Here is a 19,468-nt window from a genome sequence, read left to right as displayed (position 1 = left end):
GGAGGTGTGGGGGCAAGTGTAGCACTTCCTGCGGTTGTAGGGGAAGGTGCCGGGTGTGGTGGGGTTGGAGGGGAGTGTGGAGCGGACAAGGGAGTCCCGGAGAGAGTGGTCTCTCCGGAAGGCAGACAAAGGTGGGGATGGAAAAATGTCCTGGGTGGTGGGGTTGGATTGGAGATGGCGGAAGTGTCGGAGGATGATGCGTTGTATCTGGAAGTTGGTGGGGTGGTACGTGAGGACAAGGGGGATCGTCTTGGGGCGGTTGTGGCGGGGGCGGGGTGTGATGGATGTGTTGTGGGAAATGCGGGAGACACGGTCAAGGGCGTTCTCAACCACTGTGGGGCAGGGGGGGGGAGGGGTGGGGGATGGTGATGCTGCAGTCCTTGAAGAACACGGACATCTGGGATATGCGGGAGTGGAATGCCTCATCCTGGGAGCAGATGCGGCAAAGGCGAAGGAATTGGGAATGGGGGGATGGAATTTTTGCAGGGGGAGTGGGTGGGAGGAGGTGTATTCTAGGTAGCTGTGGGAGTCGGTGGGCTGGAAGTGGACATCATTTTCTAGCTGGTTGCCTGAGATGGAGACAGAGAGGTCCAGGAAGGTGAGGGGTGTGTTGGAGATGGCCCAGGTGAACTTGAGGTTGGGGTGGAAGGTGTTGGTGAAGTGGATGAACTGTCCGAGCGCCTCTTAGGAGCAAGAGGCGGCACCGATACAGTCATCAACGTAACCGAGGAAGAGGTGGGGTTTGGGGCCAGCGTAGGTGCGGAAGAGGGACTGTTCCATGTAACCTACAAAGAGGCAGGCATAGCTTGGGCCCATGGGGGTACCATGTGGGAGACCTGGTCAATTTTGGGAACTAGGTCTTATTAGCATGAACACCATTCAAATGAAAACAGCTTGCTTGAGTAGTACCCAACTTCATCTTAAACATTCACTGTCTCTTCTACCAGTATGTTGGAGCAGCTGTATTTACTATCTATAGAACGGCCTGTAGTAACCCATTTCCCAAACGTACAGGTTCAATTGCCTAGAAACACAAGGGCAGGTGTACGGGAACACCAACATCTGCAGGTTCTGCTGCAAGCCACATCCTATCTTGCAATGGGACAATTTTCCTCTCCTTTATTTCAGTTGGTCCAAGACCTTGCATCTCACTGTTCAGTAGTACTGTGGTCATACCTTCATCATAGAGACTGCAGCTCAAGAAACACCCCACCAACATTTCCTCAAAGTAGTTGGGAACAGGTAAAAAAATGCCAACCTTTCCAACAATGCCCACATCATAGGACTTAATAAAAAAACTTCCAAGCTTTTCTACTCCATTGTTCTATTGGCAAATCTGAGGATTTCAATACTTTATTAACTGCTTTGCTAACTAATCCTACCAACTAAGGTTCAGGCCCAACCATATCCAATCTCTTTAAAAAATTATACGACTGAAATTTTATTGTCTCTCCTTACACTGATCAGAAAGCATTATCTTACACTCCCTGCAGTGAATTTTGTCTGCCGACCATACCATCAGCCCAAGTCCTCCTCTCTTTTAACCACACTTTCAAATTTCCTCTGGATATTGTTACTCATTCCATATGTTGACAGTGAATTGTTTTCCTATCGCTCTTGACCATGACACTAGAAGTTATTTCACTACGTCTAGTTTATTTGTTAATTACAATGCCTGACTGCTTCCTCACACTCTTTTCATCAAGTTAAGTCTTTCCCTCTGATACACCATTTAGAATGTCTTTTTGTGACTGAAAAATCAGGCTGCTTATATGGTGTTTACATTTCAGGTTGCTATTGAAGCTTATCAATGCATCCACACTGTTGGTGTTGCATCAGAAAAGTGAAAGGGGAAACCACATTTATGAAGTGCTATGCATGCCATAGCCAAGGTGCCATGAGTTTTCCGGCAGAATTACAAACATTGGATCTGAAAATGGGTCATTAACATTTTGTTCTAAAATTTATCCTCATTTATTGAGCAAAACAAACCTTTAAGGTATTTCAATTCTTACCTTGTTTCCCTACAGGCTGGTAGATGTGATGATTGCCAGTCTAAATAAAAACAATATGAAAATAAAAGATGATCATAATACAGTTTACATATTTGATTGGCAGCAGCATAATGGCTTCTAATTACATTACTTAATGGAATCAATTTTTTAATGCCAGTTTTTAATAGAAGCTCTTGGAAAGAAAAACAAAATTAAAAGTTATTCTTGCAGTTCACTAGACAGCCCAGAGCTTAAACTTTTATGATTTTCGTTCTCTCTCTGCTTGGGTTACCTGCAATGCATAGTACTATGTTAAAGGCGGAAAATAGTTTTTCACCTTGGTCACTTTGACGATACAAGTACTGGATGACGAGAGAAAGTGCAATACCTTATCCTTCCAATTGCAAAAGGTTTGAACAACAGGTGAAGTTGGCAATTTCACACTGCTACTACGCAGTAGCAATGCAAGTTCACCGTGAACAAGATGGTGCTGTCAAGCCAAAAATACATTGTGTTTGTCATACAAATTAGTAATATGGCATATAGAACTTCAGTGCTGGTATTATGCCAGGTATGTAGGCCATAAATCGCAAAGATTAGCAAATTCTATTAAACAGCTTATCCCTTCAGCTATTCACAATAAGCAAGATAATGGCAGTACCCAACCAACTCATGCTTGCAAAACTTGCAACAGTGTACAACTTTAGATGTGATTCTGCATTTGAACAACATTTACTAGATAATCCCAAGTTTGTGAAGAATTACACTGACAATCAATTCCTAATTGGCAGTTGGGTTCCTCATGTGCTGAAAGCTGCACGTATTAATTCACAGAGAGCCGGGTTTTCTTGACAGAAAAAAAACATGTCTAAGCACTGCACCTGCTTCAAGTCAACAGAATACATGACAGCCATTTGCTGATACATTTGTGAAGGAAATACCCTGACCAATCAAAGTCACCGTGCCTGGTTTCAAATCTAAATGAAGCCATTAAGTTATCAGTCAATCATCATTAACAACCGCATTCTCCATGGTAATGCAAAGGCAATCAGAATCCACTTGTTAACTAATTAACATTCACCCCTTATACAACAGAAATGCTACTTGTCTCCTCCTTTATTGGCACTCTTGTGAATTAACCTGATGGGCACAAGATTTGTCATGAAGAGAGTCACAAATTTGGAACTCGTGCATAAAATGCTAGTGCACAACACTGTATGACCTCTCTTAAAAGTAAATTTTTTGAGGGAAATTGGTTTGTTCACAAAACTGATTCTGTTTATTTGGCCAAATCCTCAGTTTAAATCACACTGTGCATATACCAACTTCAAGCACAGGTCTTAAATTATACTAGTAGAAATGGACCAGATTGGAATCATCTAGCATTCAAAATCATCTATCATCAAAATTATAAGGAGATGACACATGTGTCGCTCTCTTGATTGGACTAAGAAAGTCTACTGGTACCAGAAATAGCATACTGCAAAAACTTACTGGGTCCAGGAGACCACCATCATCTCGATCAACATTGTTTCTCATTGACCTTGGATCGGGTTTCTGAAAAGAAAATTACAAGGCAGAAATTAAAACATTCAGACAATATTGTTCGTTTTCTGCTGCACAGAATGTTCAATTCAGCAAAATCTAAGTGTAAACAATTCAAACTCAAAATGGTTACTTTACCAATTTTCCAACACATGACCTGAAAACTTCCATAATATAATTTTTGTCTGGGAGCAAAACAGCAGCCTATTCTCCCCTCACAGCAGTAATTACATACAGAGGACGGGAATAACATGCAATAATTCCTGTTTCCTGTCAGAGGAAGGCTTATAAGTACTTGGCTGCAGAAATACAGAAAGAGTGTTCAATTACAACTTACAGACACAGTACTAAGACCATTTCAAATTAAACCGATATCTTGTTAAATTCAATTTGCCCTTGTTTACTTAAGACATGATGACAGCTCTTCACTTCATCAGTGTGGGAATGATAACGATTAAAACTCACTGAAGGAAATGGGGATGTTTCTAAATCCTAGCTTGTGAATTTTTTTTTTATTTTTGACATGGTCTGTAATCAATTTGTCCCAAACCTCTTCCCCATGAGAATTTTTGTTTGTGATCCATCAATATTTGCTTCTTCTTTAAACAAATACTTTAAATATTTGGTTTGTGACCAGTGTCTTTATTTGGATCAACTATTTTTCCTCTCTAACCCAACTATGCTGTAATGAATACAGTTTTAAGAGGGACACAAACGAGTACTTGAAATTGATTTTAAACAGAATAAGAAGTCTCCATTCCTGGAAAGGCTTGCAACATTGAGGTTTGCTGCAGTTTGTCACAATTTTTAAGTCAACTTATCTTGGTTGGCGCACTCGTAACTTTATAACAGCATGAGGGGTTTCTCTGCAGAAAAATCAGGGAAGAAATTCAACCTGAGAAGAAAGCCATTAGTGGAAAGTTCATTCAAAGAACTCTGCCAATTTAAAATGGGAATTGGGTTTCATCTGTATTTAACCGGTGAGCCATGCTATCCTTACCACTGCGAATATTGATCGGTGAATCCCAGGGTTGAGGTTGATCCTGCCAAGTGAAATAGCATTTCAATACCTTTACAGAGATAGGAGATGCATTCCTCTACCTCAAGGCTCCATAAAGTATAATATTTTCTGAATGTTATCAGCAGCTCCTACAGTGCCTTTACCTAGCACTGGATAGACTGACTATGTGGAACAACCTGGCGCATGTTTGGCAGACTAATTTTAACTGAGGTCCAAGAACTGATGTAATTATTCTAATTTGCATTTGCAAGATACTTAATGTTCAATTACAGGTGAGTAATTTGTACAGCCACAAATCACTGAATTTCAAGTGAGCTGTTGCACACTTCCAGGAGATCGCCATTGTTTTCACGCACATAAAATAGGCATACTGATGTTAAATTCTGGCATCCTATGTCACCAGTCTTATAGAAACTTAATGAAAATATTTTACTGGGGAGAAAGTGTGAAGTTACTTGACATGTCTACCCACAGCACTTGTCTTTTAAAGCAGGGCTTGAACACTGCCGTTCTGTTTCCTCCCTTACCACTGTCTGTACCCTTAGTATTCCTTCCAGGTGAGTCAGTGATCATAATGCAATTTTATCAGTGGGAGACTTGCAGACCTACCTGAAAGGGGCATTTGGGCGTGTAGATGGCTCAACTTTGACAGTCAGTTGATCAGTGGAAACACAATGGCTATTCCCTACTAAGGACGGCTGCCCACCCAACTGGGTTGAAACAAAGGCCTTAGTTGGATGAGGAAGGGGAAACAGCGATGGACATGTGCGACACAATCAGCTCAGTGAGGTCTGAGGTCTCAGGGCAACTCAGGCAGATCCTGGTGACGTGGGAGTCAGGGAGGGCAGGTGGTGTGTCGCTGTGTAGACAGGCATTGGTACCAGGGTCACTCTGTGGGCTAAAGAATGTCCACAAATGAGTGTACCACCTGCAGTTTACCAGCATTTGCAGCTAACCCACGTGGCAAAGCCAGCCCAATTCCTCCTCAATCCTCTGGCTAAGTACTAATGGACATTTGAACAAGCTCTTAATTGACTACTTAACTGTTTCATTGGTCTCTATACTAGAGAGCTGTCATTTAATTGCTTACTTCCACGCCACCACACACCCTTCTTTTCCTTCCCACCTCCTGCCTTTTCACTGTCCCTGTACTCGCTATTACATCACTACTTGCATCCAATTCGGCTGCTACAATTCTTTTCCTGTCACTGACCATAAATACTACTTTTTTCTTTCTATAGACGCTACATGACCTCCTGGGTATTTCCAGCATGCTTTGTAGATAGATGTTAAGTTTTTGCAGCAGAATTTACACTGTTTTGTTTTAACCCGTTAACAAGAAGCTTGGCTCCAATCCAGAACACACAGCCAGCCAGATGTGATCTCAAATTCAAGATTAAGACAACATCATATTCTGCCAAAATAACTTGTCAGCACAGTTGTAGTTCTAGCAGTAGCATTTCCAAATAGGGAGAAGTTGGGCATAATTATTCTTCCAATGATATTTCAAGCCTTCCTCACCAATATGGTTGTACTTACAATCATAAGAAAACCAAGTTTGAACTTGTTTATTACGGAGGCATTTCATCCAAACTCGCAATAGCAGTGATGCAGGTAAGAAATAAATTTTATAAACAGGAAGTTAGTTTAGGTAATGTGAGGATGAAAATCTCAAATGGTAAGGAGTGTTTTAGTAAGTATTTTCAGATGATGCAAAAGACTATAATTTTTGAAGATATTTCTCAACACATTTGCCAGGCATAATTCCTAAAAGATCTGCATGTAATTTTTAGTTTTGCAGTTACATCATATATTGAAAAGATTGAGGTCTTTATTTTGCAAGAATTTTTTTCAATACCTTTCCCTTAACTGTTCAGTCATTACATTATGTTCCACTCAGCTGAAATACATTTGTATTTAACTTAACAGCAGCTGTAAATTTTAGATGCACGTGGTCCAGAAATACCATGACCTAATTTTGTTCCTCCTCAATAACATTCCACTGTAAAACCCAACACTGACTTTTTGATCCTTTATCAATCAATGCCTCAATATCCAACTTCCTCACCTATCCAGATTCCATTAAAAGTGCTTTCTCAAAAAACAGCTCCATTCTGTTCTCAATATTCACTGCCTCACTTTCTCTCCAGTACAGTATCTTTGAATGCATCAACACTGCTCAGCTGCACTGACTCCTCTCCGTAACTCCCTTTAAATCCTTCTAGACTGGCTTTCACCCTTCTCACAGCACAATGACTTTACTACAATCATAATGATGCAATAATGATAATAGGGCATTATTCCTCATTGTCCACCCTCAGGTACTGATAAATTGGCTATTTTTCTCCAATGAAAGATAGTAGGAACTGCTGATGGTGAAGTTTGAGATAACAAGGTATGGAGCTGGATGAACATAGCAGGCAAGGCAGCATCAGAGGCACAGGGAAGCAGACATTTCAGGTCTGGACTCTTCTGCAGTGAGGGGAAGGGGAAGGGGATTCTGAAATAGAGAGAGGAGGCGATGATGGAAGGTGGATAGAGGAGCAGATAGTTGGAGAGAAGGCGGAACCCTGCAGACCAATGGTCTCAATGTAGGCTTCACAAGCTTCAAAATCTCCCCACCCCCAACCTAATCCCAAGATCTGCCCAGCTCATCCTTGCCTCCTTGACCTGTCCGTCTTTTCTCCCACCTGTCCACTCCTCCCACCTCACTGACTAATCCCCATCCCCATGTCCTACCTACTAGACTCATCCCCACCTCCTTCCTTGTCCTGTCCGCTCTCCCTCCCAACTGACCAAACCCCATCCCAACTCCCTACCTACACTCACCTTTACTGGCTCCATCCCTGCCTCCTTGACCTGTCCGTCTTCTCTCCACCCATCTGTTCCTCTATCTACCTTCCGTCATCGTCTCCCCCTCTCTCAATTTATTTGAGAGCCCCCTTCCCCTCCCCCTTTTCTGACGATGTGTCCCGGCCTGAAACATCAGCTTTCCTGCTCCTCTGATGCTACTTGGCCTGCTGCGTTCATCTAGCCCTACATCTATTTTCCTTTGATGTCGCTATTTGTCAGGACTGACTACCCACAATTTCATAACAACCAACCTAAATGTAGTCAGTGCATCTCAAGAAATGCTTTCCGTTACATTCCCACAATACCAGTTTCAGAATCTCTTAAGGATGTCTTTAGGCTCCCTTCCCGCTCACTAGTCTTGGGAATATGATTCACAGGCATAAGGTCACTTTGCACATGTATGCCAATAACACTTTTTTTTCTCTCCATTACATGTCTGACTGCTTTCTGCAGTTGGATTGGTTGACTGACCAACTCAGTCACAGATTCATACAGCACGGAAACAGACCCTTTGGTACATCTTTAGCAACAACCAGACATCCCAATCTGACTTTGTCCCAAGTGCCAGTATTTGGCCCATATCCGTCTAAACCTTTCTTATTCACATACCCATCCTGATGGCTTTTAAAATGTTATAACTATACCTGCCTCTACCAATCTCTCTAGCAGCTTGTTCCATACATGCACTACTCTTGGTGTGAGAAAGTTACCCCTCAAGTCTTTTTTAAAATCTTTCCCGTCTCACCTTAAATCCAAGCCCTCTAGTTTTGAACCCAACCTAGGAAAAAGACCTTGGCTATTCACGCTATCCACGTTCCTCATGATTTTTTATAAACTTATTTTTATAAATTTCTATAAGGTCACTCCTTAGCCTCCAATGCTCCAGGGGAAAAAAGCACCAGCCTATTCAGCCTCTCCCCATAACTCAAACTTTCCAGTTCTGGCAACATCCTTGTAAATCTTTGTCTGCACATTGTCAAGTTTAACAACATCCTTCCTACAGTAGGGCAACCATAATTCTACACTGAATTCTATTCACCAATGTCCTGTATAGCCATACTTGGCATCCCAACTCCTATACTCAAAGTTCTGACCAACGACGGCAAGCATGCCAAATACCTTCTTCACCACCTTGTCTATCTGCAACTCCACTTGCAAGGAACTATGCATCTGCATCCCCAGGTCTTTGTTTGGCAACACTCCTCAGGGACCTACCATTAAGTATAGGTTCTTCCTGGTTTGCCTTGCCAGAATACAATGACTCACAAATATAAATCCTGCTGTACTAAGATAATCATCTTCGATGTCCATTATGCCACCTAGTTTAGTGTCATTTGTGATCTTACTATATTCACATCCAAACCATTTATACGAATGACGAAAAGCAGTTGACGCAGCACCGATCCCTGGGGCACACTGGTGCTCATGAGCCTCCAGGCTGAAAAGCAGCCTTCTACCCCATCCTTTGTCTTCTACCCGCAAGCCAATTTTACATACCATGAGGAACTTTGTTGAATGCTTGCTGAAGTCCTTATCAACAACATCTTCTGCTCTGCCTTCAGAAAACTGTCATTGTCACCTCTTCAAAATACTCAGTTAAATTAGTGAGACACAATTTTTCATGCACAAAGCCATATTGGCTATCCCTAATCAATCTTTACCTTTCCAAAAGCATATAAATCCTGTCTCTCAGAATCCTCTCCATCAACCTGCCCACCGCTGACCAAAGGCTCCTGGTTTCTGGTTCCTGGCTTTTCCTTACAGTCTTTCTTAAGTAACGGCACCACACTTGACAGGGAATCAAGCTCTGATACATCACATTTGAGATTTTTTGGTTGAAAGTCTGAAGACATCAAATTCAGCTCTTGGCACAAACTGTAATCTGTTACCACTAATTTCATTCACCTCTCCACCTCACCAACTAAAACCGATGACAACTTCGGTACTCTATTCATCCTAGTTTAGCTTCAGAATCTATGTTCTTTCCAGCCTGAATACAACTTATTCCACTATTGGCTCCATGTCCACAACATGGCCTTGAAGTTGTTAGATTTTGGTTTAAAAACTAAAGCCAGTTGGCTAATGTCCATTAAGGAAGGAAATCTGGTGTACACACCTGGGTTCAGTCTACAAGTGACTCAAGTACCATATGAATTCAGTTAACCCTTAACCGTTTAGAAAGATACTCAATTATGTATAACAGTTTTAAAGAATGTAGGGCAACAGTTCAAGGAAGAAGCCCAACAGCAATTTCTTGAAATGCCCAGGGTTGGGCATTGATACAGCCTTGTCAGCAATACCCCACATTCACAGTATGAATATGAAAAAAACAAACAACTCTTAGTGAAGAGCCGCTTGTTATTGAGTATTGAAGTAACCTTTCCAAACTTCTTTTAAGTTATCCTGTGAAAACACTTTCTTGAGACCCATTTCTTTCACCAAACTTTCTGCAGTGCTCCCTAAACTCTCCCCTTCTAGCACAAAATTTTAGTTACTTACAGTGTTCTGTGAACGGCTAGACAAGCTGCTGTTGTTAATAAGAGTAGATGATTTGGGAGACCTTTTATGGCTTAAAAAGCAAATCTGTGTGATCATCCAGTTGTAGAACGGTATTTCAGAGGCGAATCTCTGTTCATTACTGCTTTTTAACTCCTGATAGTGCAGCTGAGGTCAGCAACAAGCAGTCTGGAAATGTGGTAATGAATCTACATCTGCAACACCATGAATTGTAAAACACACTGCACCACCCAATCTCAATCCTGGCTTTGGGCAAGGAAAACACAAGCGAGGCCAACAATCCACTGGTGACTTAGCCTTTAACTATTCATTTAATTGAAACCATAAACTCTTCAAACAGATGAAAGCTACCATTTTTATGGCAAAAAAAGGGCAAGTTCGCATGACTTGAAAGTTTTAAGTTTCCTGTAGCCCATAACTCAGTTTTCCTGGAGCAAAATTACTGCAAAATTGAGACAGCTGATTAAATAACAAAAGAACAATGGCATTTGAGGGAGAACCACAATTTATTCTGACCTCAGTTTTCGGAGAAATTCATCTCTTTTATACCAAACTATGAAAATCTACACTTGCTTTTCGAGAAATAAAGCATCAGACCCGAGAAAAGAAACCGATAACCTGAATGTTCCATCGGCTTTAGCTGGAGATCAAGTCATCAACCACCTAATTTAGTATTGTTTGACACATGAACAAATGAGGTGTATCCTGCTAAACAAGAATGCATTCAATTTAGGTCACACCATCCTTGACTGACGGTGATCTCCATGCTGATAACATTCGACCACACAGGAGTGCTGACCAGATGACTTTTCAGCATCTTTGAACAATGAACTAATGAGTGATACTCTCGTTCTTTACTCATGGAAGTCCTTTACCTTTTGAAATGACCGAAGCTGCTTTCACCACCTTTTCAGCTAATACAATCCAGATACTAATAGAGCATAGTAAATCCAAAATAATCTTCCTGCCAATGAAGACAGTTAAGTCTTTCAACTCTATCAAACACCTTCATAATTCCGAGTACCTCAATGAAATTTCCTCTTAAACTTCTCTGCTTCAAGGTAAACAATCTCAGTTACTCTGGTGGCATTCTGGTATACCTCCTCTGAAAGGGCTTTTTTAAAAATACATTTATGGGATGTGCATTATATCATGTGTTGTACTACCACTGTGCTAAGTAGGAAAGGCTTCGAACAGATTTAGTAACTGAAGACTGTCATGGACGCTGCTCAAATACCCTCAGCCGCAATGCTGAGAGCGCGCAACATATCAATGCGAAAGAAAAGGCTAAAGCATTTGCAGCAATTTTCAGCCAGAAGTACTGAGTGGATGACCTATCTTGGCTTCCTCCAGACATTCCCAGCATCTCAGATGGGAGGCTTCAGCCAATTCAAATTATTCCACATGATATCAAAAATTGGTTTAACACATTCAATACTATAAAAGTTGTGTGCCCTGACAACATTCCAGTGAATGTATTCGAGACTTATCATTTAGAACGTGCGACACTCCTAGCCAAACTGCTCTAATACAAATACAACGCTGATATCTACCTGACATTGTGGAAAATTGCACAGCAATGCCCTTGTCATAAAAAGGAGGATAAGTCAAACCAGCCAATAACCATCCTATCAGTTTGGCCTTGCTCATCAGTAGTGATGGAAGGTGCCATCAACAGTGCTAACAAGCAGCAGCTGCTCAGTAATAACCTGCTCACTGACGCTCCATTTGGATTCAGCAGGGCTACTCAGCTCCTGCCCTCATTTTAGCCTTGGTTCAAACATGGGCAAAAAATTCCAGAATGAGGTAAATGTGACAGCCCTTGACATCGAGGCCATATTTGACCCAGTACGGTATCAAGGATCAGTGGTAAAATTGGAGTCAATGGGAAAATTCTTTGCTGACTCATGCCTGGCGCGTAGGAAGATGGATATTGTTGCTGGAAATCAGTTGTCTCAGTCCAAGAATATGTCTGCAGAAAGTCCTCAGGGGCATGTCTTGGGCCCAAACACTTTCACCTGCTTCGTCAACAATCTTCTCTCCATCATAAGGCCAGTAAAGGGCATAATTGCCAATGGATGCACAATGTTCTGCACCAGATGGTGAAGCAGTCAGTGCAAATGCAACTAGACATAGATAACATCCAGGATAATAAAATGTGAGGCTGGATGAACACAGCAGGCCCAGCAGCATCTCAGGAGCACAAAAGCTGATGTTTCGGGCCTAGACCCTTCATCAGAGAGGGGGATGGGGTGAGGATGCTGGAATAAATAGGGAGAGAGGGGGAGGCGGACTGAAGATGGAGAGAAAAGAAGATAGGTGGAGAGGAGAGTATAGGTGGGGAGGTAGGGAGGAGATAGGTTAGTCCAGGGAAGACGGACAGGTCAAGGAGGTGCGATGAGGTTAGTAGATAGGAGATGGAGGTTCGGCTTGGGGTGGGAGGAAGGGATGGGTGAGAGGAAGAACAGGTTAGGGAGGCAGAGACAGGTTGGACTGGTTTTGGGATGCAGTGGGTGGAGGGGAAGAGCTGGGCTGGTTGTGTGGCGCAGTGGGGGGAGGGGACGAAGTGGGCTGGTTTTGGGATGCGGTGGGAGGAAGGGGAGATTTTGAAGCTGGTGAAGTCCACATTGATACCATTGGGCTGCAGGGTTCCCAAGCGGAATATGAGTTGCTGTTCCTGCAACCTTCGGGTGGCATCATTGTGGCACTGCAGGAAGCCCATGATGGACATGTCATCTAAAGAATGGGAGGGTGAGTGGAAATGGTTTGCGACTGGGAGGTGCAGTTGTTTATTGCGAACCGAGCAGAGGTGTTCTGCAAAGCGGTCCCCAAGCCTCCGCTTGGTTTCCCCAACGTAGAGGGAGCCACACCGGGTACAGTGGATGCAGTATACCACATTGGCAGATGTGCAGGTGAACCTCTGCTTAATATGGAAAGTCATCTTGGGGCCTGGGATGGGGGTGAGGGAGGAGGTGTGGGGGCAAGTGTAGCATTTCCTGCGGTTGCAGGGGAAGGTGCCGGGTGTGGTGGGGTTGGAGGGCAGTGTGGAGTGAACAAGGGAGTCACAGAGAGAGTGGTCTCTCCAGAAAGCAGACAAGGGTGGGGATGGAAAAATGTCTTGGGTGGTGGGGTCGGATTGTAGATGGCGGAAGTGTCGGAGGATGATGTGTTGGATGATGATGCGTTGGATGCGGTAGGGGAAGGGGAGATTTTGAAGCTGGTGAAGTCCGCATTGATACCATTGGGCTGCAGGGTTCCCAAGTGGAATATGAATTGCTGTTCCTGCAACCTTCGGGTGGCATCATTGTGGCACTGCAGGAGGCCCATGATGGACATGTCATCTAGAGAATGGGAGGGGGAGTGGAAACGGTTTGCGTCTGGGAGGTGCAGTTGCTTATTGTGAACCGAGCAGAGGTGTTCTGCAAAGCGGTCCCCAAGCCTCCGCTTGAAAAGTGATAAGTAACATTCACGCCACACAAATGCTGGGCAATGACCATCTCCAATAAGAGACAATCTAACCTAATTACCATCACTGAATCCACTGTTATCAACATCTTGGGGGGTCACCATTGATCAAAAACTAAACCGGACAAGCCATTTACAAAAGGTGGCTACGAGAGAAGGTCAGAGGCTACAATTCAGCAGGATAGCAATCAATTACGGTTTTACGGTCACCAGACTAGCTTGCAATTCCAGATTTTGTGAACTGAAATTCCAACATTTACTGGCCCAGTGACATTACCTCTGTACCACCATCTCCCTAAAATTTAGGAACAGTGATAGCTGACAGTGAAATTTATATGAGTGTGAATTTAAATGGTTCATGGATTTACCTGTCAGGTAAAATAACTTGAAGCAGTTCCAACTCTCATAGGCTATATCAGAAACGCTGGTGTTAATTTTGTATATTACAAGGGTCAAATTACAAGTTACAATGCGAAATATTTGGTGTCCCAGTTCTCTTCGTCTGCCAGGGCCTTCTGTCAATTTGGTGGAAGTTGATCCTGTAAGCTACTCCAAGATCATATCTTCTGACCTACCCCTTCCAGCTGGGCCCCAACGCCCTCCAGTTTTAAACAGCCCAAGTCATCCTGGGAGTCCTCAACATTTGGAGTCTAGACTCCAAGAGGTCTCACAGCATCAAGACAAACATGGGCAAGGACCCCCTTGCTGAGTACCCCATAATTTTACCTGGGGGTGTGGTTTACCTGTGACAATACTGCCTGGCCATTGCTGTCCCATGGCATTGTTAAAACTAAATCAACTACGCAAGTTGTTGTGTTCTCAAGTTCAATGAATATTGTTGCACACAGTAGAGGGAGGGTCTAGATTGCCATGTTATGGTGTTGTAATGTAAATATCAAAGGCTTCCTTGAGTGATGCATCTGCGTAAAGGTCAATGTCAAATCCATGAAACAGTTTTCTTTCAGCAGTACTTAATATCGGAAATGTGGCCAGTTTCCCACGTATTCCTTCCCACTTTCTTCAGTATTTTATGATAGTTCCACCGTTTTGTTTCCAGTACAGCTTCAGGTTTTCAATTATTATTCATTTTCTCTGACATTCATCTGTGAAAACCAAGGGACACTGAGACAGATAGTGAACCTACACTGAAACAGCTAGAAGTCATTCTATTTTCTCGAGGAAACAGAAGGCTGAGGGCGACCTGATAAGGATGAGGTGTCTTTATGCTATCAAAAGGATTTTATGGGATAAATGTCAAAAAATTGTAGAAATTTATAAGGTAGTCAAAAATAAATCGAACTGGAAATTCATAAAAAACCTCATGCAAAGAATATCCTATGACAAACAGTTGTGAGCGATCATTGAGGTATTTGATCAGAAACTGGATCAGCACATCAGCTTTGCTGATGATTTAGCTGGGAGTGGGCTCAAGTAGAGCATAAATGCCAGCACGGACAAACTGAATCGAATTGTCTCTCTCTACATAACAATGTAAAGTGGGTAGCAAACATACCATATTTGTGGCATAAGTGTGGAATGAACACATTCTTTATTTAGCACAATGTTGTACATTTTCTATAGCCTCAATCGTTTTCACACAACTCTCCTGCCAATTTCAGACTGCTTAACTATGCTCTTGTTTGCCAAAATAAAGATTTTAACGGTCTTTGGGTATGAAAGAAATATACAGTTCAAATGGATGATTATTAAGTTCATGGGAAATATAGCAAAGTTGAGAATAGATCACCAATGACAAAGGAACCATCTGGATGTTCATGTTTTCAACGAATATTTGAACAAAACACAGAAAGAAAACCACAGTTCCTTCATTGTAATAAGATTACACAGTCTTGATGGAAAGAGATTCCATGAAATAATAATGAACTTGTAAGTCACTCATTCATCAGAATTGGCTCAAGAAACTTACATAAGTTTTTAATTTCACAAAAAGAAGTGGAAGAAGATCTAACATACAAAAATATCTTCAAAGCTATTAAAAGCAAGCAGCTTGAACACCTCCATTTTGAAGGTTCAGGATATTATTTCTACATTCTGTGACTCTTCTCAGCACACTACAATTCCATTAAACTCTGCTCCTCCCAATCTCAGGGTGAGATAAGGACGTTCCCACGCTTGGGCACAACTAAGAAAATAAGAAATTCGATCTACACAGTATCTTTCACAACATCATGGGTTTCCAAAGGGCTTTAAAGGGCAATTATGTACGATTGTAATGTAGGAAACATGGCAGACCATACTCACACAGCAAAGACCATGAAGCAGTAATAGAATAATAAATGGATAAGTGATTTATGATAACAAAACGTGGAGCTGGATGAACACAGCAGGCCAGGCAGCATCTTAGGAGCACAAAGGCTGACGTTTGGGCTTAGATCCTTCAGAAGGGTCTGGGCCGAAACATCAGCCTTTGTGCTCCTAAGATGTTGCTTGGCCTGCTGTTTTCATCCAGCTCCACACTTTGTTATCTCCGATTCTCCAGCATCTGCAGTTCCCATTATCTCTTATCACAATTATAAGTGACTTATGATGTTGGTTGATTTTGGTAAAGAGATAAATTGCGGCTTGGGCACTGGCTAGGATAAGTCTGCTTTTTACAGCAGTAGCCTACACCTCCTCATTTGGATTCCAAAAGGGGAAAAATCCAAAATTATTGCTTATTTTGATTCTCCTCCCGGGTTGCTAATTCAGGCAAACTCAGGTGCAAGTCTAGTATCCTGTTCAACTGGAATTGATCCTCAAACTTCTCATTTTATCCATTATCATGACAATTAATACCAATTTCCAAAACACTATCTAGCTTTGCCTTCCAGTCACTTCACAGCTGCTAAAACCCACAAAGGAAACACAGGGTTAGATTTATAAGTAGGCCATTCAGCTAATCCAGCCTGTTCCATCATTCAACAGGATCCTGGCTAATCTGATTATAGTCTCAACTTCACTTTTTTGTCTAACCCCCATAACCTACGAATCATCTTGGCACCCAAGCGTCTAACTAATTCTGCCTTAAATAAATGCAATGACCCAGTTCCCATTGCGAGAGAAAAGCATATCTCTATGTTTTCATTACCAACAGACTTTTCTTGAATACCTATTTTTGCTAACTTCCTAAGAACCACTGTATTAATACTCACAAAAGTTAAAACATAACCTCTCACATCAGGTTGCACTCATCCACTGTCTCTTGAAAAAAAATCAGAAATTAAAATCATTAATACCCTTTCTCAGTTTATCCATGTCCTTGTGTAAAACTATGTTTCCAACCTCATCAATATATGCTTGAGCTCAACATTTCAGTCTCTTCATCACTGGCAATCACTCACTAACGAGTATGATTGTCCACCTAGGAAATTCCATGTACTTGGTCAGGAGATCCGTGGGTTGTTATGTGGCTGATGAGACCAAGCCTAGAGCCACATATCAGACCACACATTTGGCAGGTGTTTTCAGGAAGTGGGAATGATCCTTAGCCTTGAGATCGCTAATATTCCTTTCCCCAGTTCCTTTTCTGTACTTCCTCTTGCCTGGGGGTGTTCTCAAATAATTGTGTCCCTTCAGCAAAGAGAGTTTCCTCTAACTCAGTTTCTTCTGAATGAATATCTCTCATGCATTGACATATATGTTGCACTTCTTGAGGGAATCCTTCAGGGAGACTTTGAAATGTTTTCTTTGCCCTCCTCTTATTCAAGTGCTTTCCTTGAGCTGGGTGTTAAAGATTGGCTTTGGCAGTTGGAACTCAGGCATCCTAAGCACACAGCTGGTCCAGCAGATTTGATTTTGGATAATCATGACCTTGATGCTGGTGCAATTGGTTGCTTCGAGGACGCTGATGTTAGTATGCCTGTCCTCCCAGCTGATGCAGAGAAACCACCTCAAACAGCATTGAGATATGACGGTCTCACTGAAAGCAATATGACAGAATCCTTTGGAGGTAAAGACGGGGGTCAAGCAGGGATGTGTCACTGCCTGCATGCTTTTCTCCATCTTCATTGCCACCATTCTTCATCTTGTCAAGAACAAGCTTCCCAGTGGTGTAGAGATTGTCTACAGCATGGATGGAAGCCCTTTCAACCAAGAAGAAACTGACACTGCTTGTAGAACTTTAGTATATGGATGACACTGTCATCTCTGATCTCTTGGAAGGGAATCTCCAAGCCTTGTTTAACATCTTTGTGAAAGCATACTGAAGAACTGGTCTTGGCCTCAACCTCAAAAAGACTCAAATCCTTTGCCAATCTGTTTCAAGTAAAGTTTTGATCCATCCCTCCATTAAGATCCATGGAGAACTTCCAATGGTGGAGCATTTCCTTTACCTGGGAAGCTACCTTTCATCTAAAGCTGACAGTGGTGCAGAGATTCAAGATCTAATTCAATCTGCTGCATTCGATGACTGCAACATCTGTGCTGATGCCATGATCATTATTATAAAGCAGGCATCCTTCCAACTCTCCAAAACCTGGACTCATCCTCTATAACTGCATCCTGTGAACCTTTCTTAGCACACTACACTCCATCAGTCCTGGCATAACTTTCATTGCCTTGACACCATTTTCTCCTATTGGTCACCCCTTCCACTTCTTATTTCCTACTGCTTAAACAGCCATATTTTCACAAAGGATATCATAATGTTCATTATGTTAAAGACCCTATATTAAGACAAACATGTTAGGTCACATAGGAACCCAGTTCAATCATAATAAAGCATTTATTATTACTTAAATCAGAAGTCCCAATAGAAACACTTCAAAGACAGAAATATCAAAGTTAATAATAACATCTAAGCTGTGCAATCTTTTATGCAATGCTTCAGACTAAGACTGGATATTATACTTTCAATCAATTGTTTTCTATTAGATCCTTTTCATTAACAACCTGAAGTACAGGTGACTGCTTACTCTAAAAGTTATACAATCAGCACTTATACAGATTCAATACATTTTCAAGCTAATATTTAAAATTTTATCCATCAATCTCTAAAATTTGTTGCTGCACGGTGTATTTAGCGAGGCACCAAAAGGAGAAAGAAGGAATTTACCAGAAACTTCTCTTCCTGTTCAAGCCATCGTTGATCCTCCTCCATTTCCTGCTGCTGCCTTAACAACTGTTCTTCCATTACATTTGTTGGGAGCATCTGTCCCATTCCACGCATATCCAAAGAGCCAGAATCCTGGAAGTTTAATTAAATGATTACATGCCATGCCATATCATGCAGTATAAGACTAAAGATATTGACTGAACTCCAACAGCATACAACTGTTGGCAACTCTTGGTTTTGCGAGCAGTTTTCACCCCTTCCCAAAAAGAAATAATGCAGCTGAAGCCAATGTAAGTTCAGTTCCTACAGAAGTTCTGTAACATGCCATTATTTTGCAATGACGTGAATAGCTTGAAAATCTGTTACAATGATGAACTAAAACAAAAATTGAAATTTGGCCCCTACTGTAATAAAATTATTTAATAAGATTAAATGAAGCTGTTGACTTGCTTGGTGAGCTGATTTGTTTTTGCTCAGCCGGTCCGTCACCATGCTAGGTAACATCATCAGTGAGGCCTCTGATAAAGTGATGTTGTTCTACTTTGCTTGGAATTTACACTGAGCTAATAGGAACTGCAGATGCTGGAGAATCCGAGATAACAAGGTGCAGAGCGTGATGAACACAGCAGGCCAAGTAGCATCAGAGGAGCAGGAAGGCTGACATTTCGGGCCTAGACCCTTCTTCAGAAATGGGGGAGGAGGAAGGGGGTTCTGAAATAAATAGGGAGAAAGGGGGAGGCAGATAGAAGATGGATAGAGGAGAGGTAGGTAAAGAGGAGACTGACAGGTCAAAAAAGAGGTGGGGATGGAGCCAGTAAAGGTGAGTGTAGGTGGAGAGTTAGGAAGGGAATAGGTCAGTCCAGGGAGGATGGACAGGTGAAGGGGGCGGGATGAGGTTCGTAGGAAGGAAATGGAGGTGGGGCTTGAGGTGGGAGGAAGGATGGGTTAGGGAGGTGGGGACGAGCTGGGCTGGTTTTGGGATGCGGTAGGGGGAGGGGAGATTTTGAAGCTCGTGAAGTC

General features: G+C 42.2%; 1 protein-coding gene across 17 annotated transcripts in view; it reads right to left on the bottom strand.

The window, feature by feature from the left end:
• Positions 1–19,468, bottom strand: part of LOC125451742 (focal adhesion kinase 1) — a 481,699-nt gene that overhangs the window by 27,867 nt on the left and 434,364 nt on the right. For all 17 annotated transcript variants that reach the window (XM_059646207.1, XM_059646206.1, XM_059646200.1 and 14 more), the window contains 3 exons: positions 18,449–18,580; positions 3,489–3,551; positions 2,016–2,055 (listed from right to left, as the gene is read on the bottom strand). In XM_059646207.1, the coding sequence (XP_059502190.1) occupies positions 2,016–2,055; positions 3,489–3,551; positions 18,449–18,580 (235 nt within the window). The remainder of the gene's footprint in view (positions 1–2,015; positions 2,056–3,488; positions 3,552–18,448; positions 18,581–19,468) is intronic.

This window comes from Stegostoma tigrinum, chromosome 5, assembly GCF_030684315.1.
Source record: "Stegostoma tigrinum isolate sSteTig4 chromosome 5, sSteTig4.hap1, whole genome shotgun sequence".
Lineage (NCBI taxonomy): Eukaryota > Metazoa > Chordata > Chondrichthyes > Orectolobiformes > Stegostomatidae > Stegostoma > Stegostoma tigrinum.
The sequence above is the reverse complement of the archived record's forward strand: the minus strand, read 5'-3'. Positions and strand labels throughout refer to the sequence as shown.